The sequence below is a fragment of the Heloderma suspectum genome, chromosome 5, assembly GCF_057233095.1.
Source record: "Heloderma suspectum isolate Gila_16-S chromosome 5, 16-S_ref, whole genome shotgun sequence".
Taxonomy (NCBI): domain Eukaryota; kingdom Metazoa; phylum Chordata; class Lepidosauria; order Squamata; family Helodermatidae; genus Heloderma; species Heloderma suspectum.
Window position 1 is genome coordinate 15,816,535 of NC_139462.1, and position 16,021 is coordinate 15,832,555.

Genomic DNA, 16,021 nt, shown 5'->3' on the forward strand with positions numbered 1-16,021 from the left:
CAAATGAAATGGGAGCTTTTTGGTATTCAACTAATAATACAATGATTAAATAATGCCATTAAAGTTTGTTCTCTATGCGGTGTGAATGCAGAGTATAATCTTATCTGAGTAGTTACTAGGAAACTTGAGATCACAAAAGTTATTTAAGCATCAGTGTACACATCTTCAAAATTGATAATGTAAATTCAGGTTGAATGCACACAAGTAAATAAGAACATGAAGTTTCCTCCTGTTACTGAAATTCTCTAAGTGAAATAAATCTCTATATTTTAGCTCAATAAAACAATGTTAATGGATTTGTTTTCTCAAGTGAACAGACTAGAAAGCCTCTTCCAGGTCACGTCTCACTTAAAAGACAAAAGTTTTTGTTGCTCTAATTGGATTAAGTCATTCCAAACACTTGACACGTTGATAGGAAAAAGTGTTCCGGGAACTAGTAAATTGAAAGTGTCTGTACCAGGCTCTAAGACAAGTGTTAATCTAACCTCAGAATTAAAATACAAAAACCAAAGATACACTAGCATCAGGAACACTGCCATTAGGAATTCATTCCACTAAGAAGTTGCCTTTCAAAGTCTAACCCATCTGGCAAGAGATAATATCATACCATGTACTCTCACTACATCAACACACACAGGGGACATCACAGTGGGCCTGTTCACATGACCAGAATAAGCCACCCATGGGCTGTTGTAGGTTTATTCGAGGGTTGTTTCCCCCTCCAACAAGCCATTCCACCCAGTTTCGACTGACACAACGAGCTGCACCTGGGAAGGGATTATGGAATTCACACACAGCACACGCCATGATTTAAATAATTATTTAATATTTATTTTGATGATATGAACCAGGTCATTATGTCACAAGCAAAGAGTATGTGCAACAAGGTACTATGCAGTGAAGTGCCTAGAGAATAAAAAGGTCCTGGACAAATGAGCTGAGTTGCAAACCATAGCAAAGGGGGGGGGGGATCTACTTGCAATTACTAGACAACACACGCACACACCCACAGACCTTTCTGTTGGATTCCAAAATATATGAACTTTCTTCTTTGACTCGCTCCATGTCTTCTTGCAGTGTTATAATTCTGTTGTTTGCAACAGCGAGCTGTGCGTTTCAACAAGAAGAATGCAAGATGTTAGTAAATACCACTATTCTTGATTCTACAGATACTTTCTTGGTAGAAGGTAGTTAAAACCATATGTCTATGAAAGCCAGCAAGATGTAGTGGACAAGGGGTTGGACTTCAACCAGAGAGATCTGAGAGTTGCCATCATGTTAATCTTGATTATCTTACAGTTACAGAAGTTGGCCAATAAAAGAAAGCCATCATGAGCTCTACAAGAAGTGTTTTGCAACCTCTGGTTCTGACAGTTCCCAAAGGTGTCAAGCAAAGGGAGATCCAAAGATGCCACACCATCATCCTCTATGAAACTGGGCTGTTAGTTGATCATATATCGAATATGCATACTAATATTAAATATGCATACATTTGCATACAGACAGGAGTTCTAAAGGAAAAGGCCTACTTTTGTTTTTACACCACCTGTCACACCAGACCCCACTGCATTTCTCCATGTGGGAAAAGCATATCAGTCATTAAAACAAATTCACCTGATGTCTGAAACTTGTTTTTTCCCATCAGGAACAAAAAGCATATTTATTTCATTTCTACCTACCTCCTCAGTAAGTTTAGTGTTGGATTTTTCTAAAGCATCAACCTTTGCCTGCAGATTGTTGACTGTGGCACTGTCAAATTAAACAGATCCGCAGTAATTATACGGAAACTTAAGAATTCAGCATCAGCCAACCAAGTCTTTTACAGATCAGAACTCACATAATCAAATAGGAAATCACTCTTTACCTTAAATGTCTATTGAGTTCTTCTACATAATTTTTCTGGTCCAGGATTGCAGTAATTTGACCATCTCTGGAAATGGGAAACAGTGAATATTAAGCAGCAGCAGCTAAATATTATCGATCAAAGGAATATGTAAAGGGTGAGGAGAAGGAAAAAATGTTGTTGTTGCACTTATGAAAAACAAAAAATACAAAAAGCAACAGTAGCTAAGCAGAAGTTATTACCCTACTCCAATAGGATCAGAAAAAGAGACACTGGCTTAATTCAGACATTGTACCAAACCATGATTAAAGCAGCTTGACTATAGGTTTGTGTGGTGTGAATTGACAAATAATCATTTGTAATCAGGCAGCAAATGGGTTTGAAATGGGTTTGCAATAAATGGTGTATAACTGTGGCTTGGTATGATGTCTGAATTGACAAACCATAGCTCAGGCCATCATTCAACCTCCAGAGTTGCTGCACCACGGAGATCAGAGTAAACTTATGGAGCCAAGTGCTGAGAGGACAAAACAGAAAAGACGACAACACATGCTAAATCAGGGGTGGACAACTTGTGGCCTTCCAGAAGTTTTGGCTTATAACTCCCATCAGCCCTAGCCAGCATAGCCAATGGTGAGGGATTATGGGAGTTGTAAACTAAAACATCTGGAGGGCCACAAGTTGCCCACCCCTGCTCTAAACCACAGTTTGCATGTTGTAAGTTTGGAAGCTCAAAACAAGATTTAGGTTCTAAACTATGGTTAGCAAAACCATGGCTTAGTGTATCTGAACTGAGCAACTGAAAACAAACCCCCAATTTGAAAGAATTTATGGAATAAAAAATTACATAGGGTGGATGGCAAACATGAGAAAAGCAAAACAAAACAAAACATATTCTGGATTTTTCCCAAAAATATGACAGAAGTGTTCATCTATGGGGAAAATTAATAACAAAACCAGTATTTTTATCAACTACTGACTTATACAGTAGCATGCATCTTTGTGTAAGCCAAGTTATCGCTTCTGTACTAAACATGTTTGAAGTAATGTGTATGGGCACACGTGTATGCTCTCACACGCTCAGACTCCACCTCTGTACTTCAGAGCTAAAGAAGTCTTGATGTTCATGTAGCTTTAGTATAAGTCACATCTCAGGAAACAACCCCACCTCAAGATAATGGCCTGCACTAACATTACTATTAGCACTGTACAAGTCTTTGTGTCTTCTTTCCCTTTATGAATAATTTCAACCTTAAATACCAGTTACAAACACCTTGATGATGTTGCATTAAGTCTTCAGTTGCATGCTAGGATTATAATAAGCAGGGTAGTACAATGAAGCTGTATGAAAATACAGCTTCATTGGGCAATTTGAAACACTAATCTAGGACAGAATAAAGTACTTACCCCTCATTGCCCTTACTGCTGTTCCCATCCTTTAAGTACATTGAAAAATCAATTACTCCAACCTACAACAGAAGATAGTAATATTCATTTCAAACACAATTAGATTTCTTCATACATGTAGCTTTCTTATTAACACAGACCGAATGCCTTATTTGAGACATGGGCAATAATCTGGTAGATGAGCTAGATCCATGCTCAGGTCTTCCTATTTTTCTTTTTCTTCAGCAGCTGTCCCATCTCCCAATGGCTTTTTAAATTTGAAACATTTTGCTATTTGGCACACGTGTTTGAAAATAAAACATGGGGAAACCTTGGTGCGTGCATACTATTGTTTGCATGCAAGTTATTTATCTTGTTGCATCATGGCATTTCAAGTCATTGGTACATTTCTTCTTGCTGAGAATATTATTATTTCTTACATTTCTGTACTGCCCCACAGCCAAAGCTCTCTGGGCAACCAGTTTAGAAAGGTTAAAATATTAAAAATACAATATGCAAAATTTTAAAATATAAGAAACACGTAAATAGACAGTATACACAAAGACAGCATATAGCTAAAAACAACTTTGAGCAATCAGCCAAACCATAAAACAAATCCAGGATCAATTAAAACTGATCACATGCTGCCAAATGCCTGGGCAAAGAGAAAAGTGTTGACCTGGTCCCAAAAAGATAACAATGTTGCCGCCAGGCAGGCCTCATTGGTGAGATCATTCCATAATTGAGGGGCCACCACTGAGAAGGCCCTCTCCCTTGTTGCTGTCTTCCGAGCCTCCCTTGGAGTAGGCACCTGGAGGAGGGCCTTAGATTTTGAGTGTACTGTATAGGTATGTTTGAGCCCAGAGAGGTGGTCTGTCAGGTATTGTGGTCCCGAGCCATGTAAGGCTTTATAGGTTAAAACCAGCACCTTGAATCGGGTTCGGAAACATACAGGCAGCCAGTGCAAGCAGGCCAGAGTTCGTCTTATATGTTCAGACCTTCTGGACCCCATCATCAATTTGGCTGCCGCATTTTGCATGAGCTGCAGCTTCTGAACCATCTTCAAAGGCAGCCCCACATAGTTTGCATTGCAGTAATCTAACTTGGAGATTACCAGAGCATAGATAACCAAAACCAGGTTATCCTTCTCCACATAGGGTCATAGCTGGGGCACCAACCAAAGTTGGTAAAAGGCACTCCGTGCCACTGAAGTCACCTGAGCCTCAAGTGACAAGAATGGTTCTAGGAGAACCCCCAAACTATGAACCTACTCCTTCACAAGGAGTGCAACCCCATTCAGAACAGGTTGAGCACACTCCATCCAGTCAGAAGAATCACCTACTAACAGCATCTCAGTCTTGTCTGGATTGAGTTTCAGTTTATTAGCCCTCATCCAGTCCACTGTCGCAGCCAAGCACCAATTTAGCACATCCACAGCCTCACCTGATGAACATGAAAAGGAGAAGTAGAGCTGCGTGTCATCAGCATACTGATGACAATGCACTCCAAATCTCCGGATGACTGCACTCAGTGATTTCATGTAGATGTTGAACAGCATGGGGGACAGAAAGGACCCCTGCAGAACCCCATACTGGAGAATTCACGGGGCCGAGCAATATTCCCCAAGCACCACCTTCTGGAGCCAACCTCCAAGTAGGAGCGAAACCACTGCAATGCAGTGCCTCCCATTCCCAACTCAGACAGTCATCCCACAGAAATGCCCACAGAAGCATAGGGTTGGAAGGGGCCTACAAGACCATCAAGTCCAACCCCCTGCTCAATGCAGGAAGTCTGTTTCCCAGGCGGTCTCCCATCCAAGTAGTTACCAGGGCTGACCCTGCTTAGCTTCCGAGATCAGATGAGATCCCAGAAGGATACCACGGCCGATGGCATTGAAAGCTGCCGAGAGATCAAGGAGAAAAACAAGATCACACTCTCCTGTCTTTCTCCCGACAAAGGTCACCATACAGGGAGATCAAGGCTGTTTCTGTGCCAAAACCTGGCCTGAACCCGAACTGAAACAGATCCAGATAATTGATCTCATCCAAGAGTGTCTGGAGCTAAATAAATATCCAGCTACCCAAAGAAGATGGGAATTATGTTTGTAGCTAATAGTAGTTCAGCCTACTTCCCTTTGTAGGGAGCAACTTAGAAGTAGAACAGGACAGCAGATCATGGTCAACTCATTTCTCCTAAATCACAACTACGCATATAGAAACAGAAAATGTAAATTATTCTGTATTGGTTCAATTCTAAACAAGATTTCTCTTCCCCTACAATTCTGTGCCCACAACCTAAAAACTAGCAAAGAATATGGATTGCTAGGAATCTCCATTAACTCCCTTAAACATGCAGGTTTCTATGCCCCATGGCATAGAAGGCACCTGTAGAATGCTCATGGGAGTGCAGCTTCATGAGCCTGTAATCTTCACTCTCACTATTCACATGGCCCTCTGCCATGTGAATAGCCCCTCCCCTCCACCTCTGTTCCTGCCACCACACTTCCACTTGTCCAGAAGTCCAAGAATAAAGCATGCAAACTGAGAAACTTGTATTCTCAAAAAAGCAAATCTGCATAAATTGCAATAATTTCTGCACAGAAAATATGTTTGCTCGATATAAAGAAAAGGGATTTTTAAGCTCAAAGTACAGATTTTCCTTGAACATGCTCTCATCCAGTTCACTCTCTTCCTTTTTTCTGCTTTTATTTACTCCTTCACTTCAAAGCAGAAGTGAGGAAAAGAAACTGAAGGGCTTCTTTAGTTTAAAACATGACATGACGTTTATGTCATTAGAAAATGACATAAATGGGAAGTAGAAAGCTTCCTCTATAATTGCTTAGTGAGCAGCTGTATGTGTTTTTCAAATGGAACAATACAGCAAAATCAAAACATTCTCTTTGCTGACAAATGTCAAGAACATACAAATTAAAACCATGAAGTATCATCTGTATCTTAATTCTTGATTTCAGAAGCCAAAAAATGCACATTACTTTAAACAAAAGTAGAAGAATCTGTATTCAGACTTCAGTGAAGTCACATTGGATCTTGTGCAGCAGCCACTGACTTGGCAAAAAAGCAATCCGTGACAAAAACAAACCCCAAAACTAGATTTATCTTAAAATTAACTTTTTAATGAAATCCAAACTGAAGGGAGTATAATTCATCCCCCAATTAAATATTGACTAAATGTCCAGCACCTGCGAGTCCAAGTCTTCACCCTTCATGCAGAAATTTGCATCGATGACATTCAAGCCTACTAAAAGACCAGCAATTATGGCACCTTCTTCCTCCATCATGAGTGCATTCGGTTCATAAAATTCACTGCAAAACAAATTGAATAAAGCTTGTTACATCACTAAAGATACTTCCAGACAGAGGGCTCCAAGCACCACCGATCAAAAAGCATTGTATACCTCTTCCACCTTTTCCTCTTTAACTTTTTTTCTGGTAAGAACAAAGACAGAAGCAGCAGTGGGAAAACATGGGAGGATTTCAAACAGAAGACAGTGACATCTGGACCACCTGTAGAATTCTGTGAATGAGGCAAGGTGATTGCACAATAAAAGCTTCATCTAGAAGCACCCTCTATTCCTCTTTCATCCTCTCTCAGTCTGCACCCCCTTCGCAGTCACTCAGGGCCAAACTACAAATTACACTGAATTCATAGCATGCTGCTGTGTCTTCAGTGTTCCTTTAATTACAGGTATGTGTTGGAGGGGGAGGGAGATTCTTATTGAAACCGCAGCAATGAAGGGCAAATTTATCCCTTCCTTCCTGCAAGTGTATTCTTTCCCTCCTGCACATGTAGATATGTCCCCTTCTGCTTGTCTGAAACAAGACCAACATAAATGTAGAATTAAGGAAGATTTCAAAATTTTGGAAATATTAAGAGCAAGCAGATAACCTTCTGTAATTAATAAAATAAAATGAGGAAAAGGGAAGGCAATCACCGTGTGTGTGTTTTAAAATGTTTTATAATAACTGTTATTTGTATTCAACTTACTGATTTTTATTTTTAATCATATATTAATCCTGTATGCTTACCTGGCTTGAGCCACCATAGGTCAGAAATCTGCAGGTATAGACAGGGCTACCAACTGTGCAAGCCCACTGCCCTGGTTTGCAGTCAGTGTACTGGCAGTGAAATACTGCTCTCTCTACTTTTCCTATGGGAAATGAGTCTGCAGACAGGAATCTGTTTCCCTACAGCATCTAGCACAATTTTGGGTGATTCATAAACGCTGGCCTGTGACAGTGTATACAATTGTTATTATTTTTTACTACATCTCAGTTTAAGGAAAAGTCATTTCCTCCCAGGTATCTTGATGGTGGAGGGCAGGTATCTGAATACATTATGACAACCTAGCAAGTTTCCAAACAAGATGTTTACTTTCCACCCATTCTGCTATCAAGAAAGCCCTTAGAAGTTCCAGAACAGCTAGGATTTCAGCAGTGCATACAGGAATACACCAAAAAGATGTCTAAAGGGAACAACTGACTTATATCATGAATGCTCATTTATTGAAACCAAGGCTTTAGTGTCAAAGTAAGAGAAGTCACTCACCTGAGAATTTCCCTTCTATTTATCAAGGCTTTCATGTACTCTGAAAGCTTCTTCTGCATTAGTGCTAGGCGAAGCCAGGCTCTTCCTCTACCCACAGGCGTCCTGTAAGTCCCACAGACAAAGTGATAAATGTGTGGAATCTATGCCCCAACGTCTGCCCCCAAAATCAATAATAAAATTAAGCATTTTTTTTAATTGTCACTGATGTATTTTAGGTAGGCTCCCTAGTTGCTCTTGCTCAATGCAACTGGTTTTCAGTTGGGATAATCGGAACCACACATAGGCTGTGTTTGCTCACAAAAATAAGACAGACTTGTGAAGAATTCTGGTTTATCATTCACAAGTAGCGTATTGGTGCATGCTGCCCAATCACTCCCTCTTGGCTCCTCCCATCAGTGCGAGAAGCTATAGTAACAAGGGACTCATCAGGAACAAAAAGCTTAGTGCTATGTCTGGTCTTCTTGCTCCCAAACAAGCCAGGAATCGAAAAAACTTCAAACCCCGGCTTTAAACTCTGGGTTTGTGTAGACAAAGACATAGTATTCTAGATGTGGCTACACAGATTTATATGGCAGTGTTACAGTATTTGCTGTTTTATTTTTTAATTTCTTTCCCTAATCACTCATAACAGTGAATTTGTTGCATTGTTGCTATGGACACTTTGGCCTGGTTCAGATATAACAGTAAGCCATGTTTTCCCAATAAATGAATGAGCTACAGTGAGCCATACGTTCGCATGCTCACCCTTCCACTTCCATCCTCTTCCAGATGCCAAGTGAAAGAGATTGGAAGCTTCTATTTCTAAATATCCCTTGACAACTAAACTCAGGGAACTGTGATTTGTTTAAAACCTAGTTCAGAGGTGGGCAATCTGCAGCCCACATGCAACCTTGACTTTGATGTATGCCTTGTTATATCTGTGGTTGAGCCTCTGAGCTCATACCTATGCCTCACATTCCATTGCCTCTGCACTGCAAATACTGCGTCTGCAGGGATGAAGGAAAGGAACAGGAGATGGGGCGGGGGGTGGAGCAGGGCAAAATTTAGGTTAAGGAGGCAGCAAACTAAATGAGTGTGAATGGATGCATGTGAGAGAGAATGAATAGGTGTGTGTGCCTGACAGAGAGAGAGAGAGAGAGAATGAATGGAAGAATACATAATGCATGAGTTAGTGGACAATGTTTACCAAACAGCAGTATTAAAATATCTTAAATAAATAAAATAACCCTGAAATTACATCTGATTTAACAAGAGTGCTGATCTGGGTACACACTAAAATAAAAGTGAGCAACTAGTCTAGCCAATGGGTCAAAGTACTGATTGGTAGTGGGCCAAGTCTCTTTATGCTTCTTCACTTACGTATTTCCATCACCATACTCCACCAGCCTGGCTTGTTGGAAAAAGCTGTCTTGTTTGGAAAACAACCCAGTTAACATTAACCACAGTTTAGGGTTCAGACAACATGCTCAACTGTGGCAAACTGAAATTAGAAGCAAAAGCTTCTGAAATCCTAACAGATGTACCAGAAGAGGAGAAGGGAGCAGGGACAGTATGAGCTCATCACACTAAACTATGGTCTAGCATAACATCCAAAAAAGGTCAGTAACTTCCCCTATTCCCTCCTCCTTCTCTCTCTCTCTCTCTCTCTCTCTCTCTCCCCCGCCACCAGTGAGAACTTCAGATACAGATTACTACCTAACCTCTACATAATATTTCTCATGTTGCCTTGAGAAGACCCACAAGCAACAGGAAAGCATAGCCACACATTCCTTCCACTTTTCTCCTCTTACAGCAGAAATGTGAAACGGACGAGCTGTGGACAGCTGAGTAAGCTGTTTTTTGTACGCTGGATGACTGGTGTATAGCATCACTGCCATATAGCATCCCTGACAAGTCCCTGACCAGTGTCTTGTTGAAAAGTTTGAAAGAGTAGATAAAGACATCACTTACTTCAGCCCTGGCAGATCTTTAACACTTGCTGTAATTTCTCCAGCTTCAGGGACAAATTTCTCTACCAGCTCCAGAGGTCCCCAAAATGACTTGTTTTGGCCCAGAAAAGTCTTCTTGGCTAGACAAAAATATTGTTATTTCTTATATGTGAGTCGATATCTTCAAATTGCTTGAGATAGTGTGGGTTGCATTAGAAATTCAAATCATATATTTCAAAAGCCAGCAGTCCCCTCAACATCATAACCCAGTGACATTGTTCCCTCATCTTTATCCCATGCTCTGCTGTATCCTGTGCTCATTTTCTTGTAAATGGTGTAATTGCTTCAGACAAGGATTCATGCATATGGCTGGCAGGCAGGCAACTAATGGAAGTAGCCATTCATTTTTTCTTACCCCACTGCTCATTTCCTGCTTTCAGACTTTAGTACATGTCTCTTCCTCTTTGTCTTCCACCAATACATTTATGTAGTAATAAACATTTATATTATAATGAATATCTAAACATTCATAATTAATTATGAATGTGTAGATAGGATTAACAGAGAAAATGCAGCCCTATAAAATCAGTACAGATGTCTCCACTAGTGTGGGCAGCAACTAGTTTTCTACTTTGAAAAGTGAGAGAGGGGTTGTGAACCAGAACCTCCAACCTCACCCTCTAAAGTGGTTTTCTAGCAAGTTCCATTGCTACAGATATCACCTCTAGGCTGCATTAGTGGACCAGTTGACATCCCTGCTGGTGCTGCATTTGGCCCTGAGGGCCTCCATTTCCTGGAGAACCATCACTGAGACTGGCAGGGGAAGAGGGCAGTTCCATCTAGCCCCCTCTAGTGTGGGCCAAGTCCATCAAGTCACCTGACTGTGGGAAAACCTGTGTGCCAAGAGTAGTGCTGACCAGGACATTGTTATCTGGTCTGCTCCAAGTTTGATCTGGGGAGAGGTGCTATGCACAGAGTTTGCTCTTTGCCTGGCTGCCACCACTGAAACATGCTCAAAGGCAACACCAGAGGGAATTAGCCCGCTGAAATGGACCTCCACAGTAGACTTCTGGCACAGGGTTAGGGAATCTGGGGGAAGATCTACATGTGGAGGCCTGCCCCTACTGAGACTGAAAAACAACTTTATTCAAAACACCTTTGTATGCCATCTTGAAGACCCAAGTGGTGGAAAAACAGGATACAAATCTGTTAAAATCATGCCCACATAAATAACACTTCTGTGGACAGTTATTTGCTAGGACAAAACACAAGTAACCATATTCAGCACTAGCTACAGCAATATTCCTATTTAACGTTTTGAGCATAATCCCCAAACAAAGTAAGTCTGCTGACATATCGCACTCACCTTTTAGGCCATGTTTAAGGCAGTGCTCCATCACTACAAAAAACTGCTGAAGAGGTGCATAGTCAGAATCCAATGTTCTCCCAAGATTAAGAGCAGATTCAATCAAACCCTTTATACTCAGTTTAGCCATATTCATCAGGTTCATGCGTTCATTGGCCATGAGATAGTTGGGGTCTGCAACAAAACACATACACAAGGTCTGTTAAGAAAAATACATTAATATAATTTCATTCTGTTTTACCTTGATGGAAAATAACTGAAATTATTTTTTTAATTACTTAAATTATTATTTTTTAAGTGGCAACTGTCATATTTAACCTAAGGGATGCTGTGGAGGCTGGACCTGAAAAGTGACAGTCAGAGTATTTGCAGGACTCAGGCAAAGCTTTAGAGTTTGCTTTTTAAATGTAATGGCACCACAGACAAAACGAAGAGAGATGCAGCTACCTGAATATTTGAATTAGTAAACAAAGAAGAATTTGGAGCCTCAGGGGGAAAGGTTTTGAAATACTTCACATGGTATTTCACTTATCTTCTCTGGGAGGTTACACAGTCTAACAAGGTTTAGTTTATAACCTAATAATGGTTTAACAGGTCATAGAGTTCCAGCTAGGTAGAACCGGCTCAGAAGTTTTAAATTTTCAAGTTGGAGAGAAGGCCTGTTTTGATTCGCATAGGCGGGATGCATCTTCAGTAGATCTCCCAAATGTAATTAACCTCGTGAAGGATTTAAATGATAGGGGAGAAAAGCTCCATACTCAAATGCATCTATATCCAAAGACAGAGGGAGGACTAGGGGACCTAGTAAAACACCAGCCTCCAGCCAAGTGTTCTAGTATCTGTACACAGCAAGGCATTGCCAGCGAAATGATTGAATGCCCACCCGACAGGTTGGTACAGGTGGGAGTGGAGGTTCATTCTGCTTTAAATAACTGTAGAATATTTGAGGAAGCTCAACAGGAAAGTGGTGTGGCTAAGTCCTATTCCAATTACAGGGAGTGTGGATGGCAGGAAATGAGATACCTGGATAAGGAAGAGTTGGGAGCAAATGAGGCCCATACTTCAAATTATTCAGAGACTATCTCTGTCCCCTTAATACAATCTAATGTGATCATGTCACACCATTTTTTCGATCAGATCGAACCATTCAATTCAACCAAAGGTGAGGATAAAAGATCTTGTTTCCCACAAGACAGAGATAAGCAGATCCCCAGTTCATCCCACACTAACCCTCCCATTCCATTTTTGGATTCTAAGAGATTATTTGTCTAGTAATTGACAAGCCTCAGTTAATCAAGAACCTAATGGCTTAATGATGACTGAAAAAACGTATGAAACCTGTAGAAAAATTATGAGAAGAATTTTTTTACAGGTCGGTGGTGAAGGGAGATGGAAGGGATTTTATAAAGCAGGGATGGAATGCATCTATATTCCTGGAGGCCACACATTTTTCATATAGCATTTTGGAGGATGAAAGTATATTTTGCCTTACAAAGTATATTTTGCCTCTCATAAGTGGCCCAGTTCCATAATAAAATTGGTGCTGCCTAGCAGAAAGGGTTTAATACTATGGTGCACATGCACTAAGGCATAGCTATGACATTACATACAATACATGAGAGTGGTGCAACATCAAAGTCTTACAATTTGAAAATGTGTTTATGTCTGTCAGGGTGGAAACTGAGCCAATAGAGCCCCAGAGCAGTTCTGATTCTGAGGAGGAACAGCAATCCGTGGGAGAGGAGCTCGCTCATCTCTCACAAGCACAGCAGCTGGCAGAGATTCCTCCTGCCAGCATTCCTGGGATAGATAGTGACCCTGGCAGTGAGAGAGCGCTGGAGGGGGGCTTGCTGGACGCTTGGCACAGACGCAGGGAGCAATGGCAGATGGAGGGCGCCGAAAGGAGGCGCTCCGCTCGTTTGGTGTGCAAACAACGGTCGCATCCTGAGGACCCAAGGGAAAGAGGGAGGATCTCTCCCTAGCCCTTAAATTCAGGGTCTTCCTGTAATTCTCCTACAAATGGGGACCAACTGCCTTACCTGGAGCTTAGGCTACCCTGCTATCTTTCCCCAGTGCTGTTCCTTGCTTTGGCGCTAGTGATTAGTATCTGAAAGAGTCATAAAGTAATAAAGGACAGTTTATTACTTTATGACTCTTTCTTTGACAGTTGGTTGAAGGGTCCCTCGTCAGAAACTTTCCTCATGTGTTTCTTCCCACTAGATCCTGGGTCAGAGTTTCCATCCTCCCTCACAAACTCTAAGTTTGCTTCAACTGAGCATGAGCATGCTCAGAATTTGCACGTGGTCATTTCAATAAATTGGAGCCAAAGCTTTTTGCTTTTTAGGGGGAACCTCTGGCAGATGTAGGGTCAAATCTGACCCAATACTTAGTTTTCTTAACATTTTGTTAGTCTTTTAAAAAATCTAGTTAAGCTCTGAATCAAACTTGTGTTAGCTCCAGAAAGAACTTTAACATTACACACAACTTTGCACATTCAGGATTAGGTTATAAATGACTGGAGACAAGGCCACTCAGACCTGTTACATAAATGGTTCAATATGGAAAAAGTATAGATACAAAAACCAGAAAGAGAAAATTCTACTCAAAAATATTTAACAAACTAAAAACAAAAAAAATACCAACAGGATTGATGTTCAAAATTCTATTTTAAGAGCAATTAAAAGAAATGTGGGTGAATTCTAACATTAATCACAACCACATCTATTATCATTTGATCATCTGAATATAAAAAACTGATAGCAGAAACCAGCAGGTGAATGCATGGAATAAGTCCCCAAAAGCAATCCAAGCTAGATGTGAATGAATAATTCATAGCATTGATTGCAGGAGCAATGAGAAATGTCCTTGATCTCATTTATGAGTGTATTTCATCATATTTCTAGCCTTACATCTACCCCACTGAAACATCTCCCCTGCCTCAGAAGTTAAGACAATCTATTCAAGCATAATTTGATTCTCCTCATTAGCAGCATCGCCCATCTTCGCCATCTCTCTCTAATGTAATTTCATTGTATTGTAGCAATATGGGCCTTGGGATTTAAGGTAGAACACCATATCAATCTTGAAAGAATGATCTCATCCACCATGAAATTCTGTTCCAGAGAATCTCCCTGAAGTCCATGCTAATCAAAAGGAGGAAGGAGGGAAGTCTTATTACAAAGGAGAAATTGTATTCATAGCCAAATTTTAAGGTCACATCTACATATAAATGTATACATGCGAGAGACTGTCAGAAGATAACTCTGCAACAAGTTTCCTAGCTTACTATTAAGCCTAACCAAGTCTCCTGGCATCACTCTATTACAAACGCATTTGCAAACACAATGCGTTGCAGTCAATGCAAGGACTGACAGTGAGGACAGAGGGATGGAAACAAATGAACAAAAAACAGCATAATGTAATACACTGTCAGGAATGTGGTTGACTAAGAAATAAGCTAACACAGAAGGCAGATTTTTAAAAAAATGTTATTTGATTGCAAGCCATGTATAAATCATCTCTGCAATACTACATTAATTTTAATCAAATTGGAAGATGTTTGTTTTACATTCTGAGCAGGTGACATTGCCACTGCCCACATGAACCATCTCCTCTGGCATTTAGGATGCTATGGCTGCACTGAACCTGCAGAGTGAGGCACAAAGAACAGATAAGAAGTCCTGCCCTAAATAAAAAGGTGACTGTGTTTATATCGCAATTGATTCTAAAAAGCCCCGTTGTTGTTGTTCAGTCGTTCAGTCGTGTCCGACTCTTCGTGACCCCATGGACCATAGCACGCCAGGCCTTCCTGTCCTGCATTCTCTCCCGGAGTGTGCTCAAGTTCATATTCATTGCATCTGTGATACTATCTAGCCATCTCATCCTCTGACAAAAAGCCCCGTACCTAAATCCAAAGCCAGCCCTTTGGACTGCAAGGACTGCAATTTAAATCAGCATCTCAGCTTCCCTAGAGGACAATGTTAGCAGAGTGGCTTCATCAACATTTTAACTTGGCTTTTAAAATTGTTATGGTTTTTAAGGTTGCTTTTAGTGTTTGCTCTGTTTTTAGTTGATTATTGTTTTACCTTCTGATTCTTTTGTAAACTGCCTTGGTTGGCTTCAGAAAGGCAGTACAGAGATACCATGAATAAAGAAATAATAAACGTGGCAATCAGGGCAGAGCCCCTGAATTCTCCCCATTCTCCACAGAAAAGCCCTAAAACTGACTTGCACTCAAAAATCCATGACAGATGTTAAGCCAGTAGAAGTACATAGAGCCATTCTGACAGGACCACCACATGACCTCAATAGAAATGTAAAATTTCCAGAAATTTTGAGGCCATTGGGGGGGGGGGATTCCCTGGTTGTTTGGAAAAAATGGAAATTTGGGGGGGGGAATTGAAAAATAAGCAATACTTTTTTTTTATCGCTCCTTACAGATCTGAAGTCACTTTGTTGCTTTAAGACAGCCTTCCCCAACCTGGTGCCCTCCAGATATTTTGGACTTCAGCTCCCATCCACCTCAGGCAGCATGGCCAATGGTCAGGAATGATGGGCACTGTAGTCCAAAACACCTGGATGACACTAAGTTGGTGAAGGCTGCTTTAAGAAGAAGCCTTTCTGTTCCTGAAGTTATTTTTGTATAACTTAGTTTGCTCATGAAATTATGATTATATTTTAAAACTTTTAAAAGTACACTCAGAGAACAATCCTACGTCCCCTAGACAGCGTCTGGGGGACATAGGATTTTTCAGTTTCCTGGCTCCACACTCGAAGACAGGGCTCAGAGCCAAGAAACCATGCTCCCCTCTACCTCCCGGTTGTAGCTGGCACGGAGAGAATCATGCTGGCTTCCTTTCTGTGCTGGGTAAATGAAGTGTGGAGAGGGGGAAAGGAGGCATTCCTGGGGGAGGGGAGGAGGCCAGGGCAGAT

The 16,021-nt window shown here is 40.9% G+C and overlaps 1 protein-coding gene across 5 annotated transcripts in view; it reads right to left on the reverse strand.

Moving 5' to 3' along the window:
• RUFY3 (RUN and FYVE domain containing 3) overlaps positions 1 to 16,021 on the reverse strand; it is a 69,587-nt gene that overhangs the window by 20,948 nt on the left and 32,618 nt on the right. For all 5 annotated transcript variants that reach the window (XM_084855378.1, XM_084855382.1, XM_084855381.1 and 2 more), the window contains exons 2-9: positions 11,090 to 11,263; positions 9,746 to 9,863; positions 7,796 to 7,897; positions 6,429 to 6,552; positions 3,251 to 3,312; positions 1,865 to 1,930; positions 1,680 to 1,749; positions 1,015 to 1,107 (exon numbers count right to left, since the gene is read on the reverse strand). In XM_084855378.1, the coding sequence (XP_084711504.1) occupies positions 1,015 to 1,107; positions 1,680 to 1,749; positions 1,865 to 1,930; positions 3,251 to 3,312; positions 6,429 to 6,552; positions 7,796 to 7,897; positions 9,746 to 9,863; positions 11,090 to 11,263 (809 nt within the window). The remainder of the gene's footprint in view (positions 1 to 1,014; positions 1,108 to 1,679; positions 1,750 to 1,864; positions 1,931 to 3,250; positions 3,313 to 6,428; positions 6,553 to 7,795; positions 7,898 to 9,745; positions 9,864 to 11,089; positions 11,264 to 16,021) is intronic.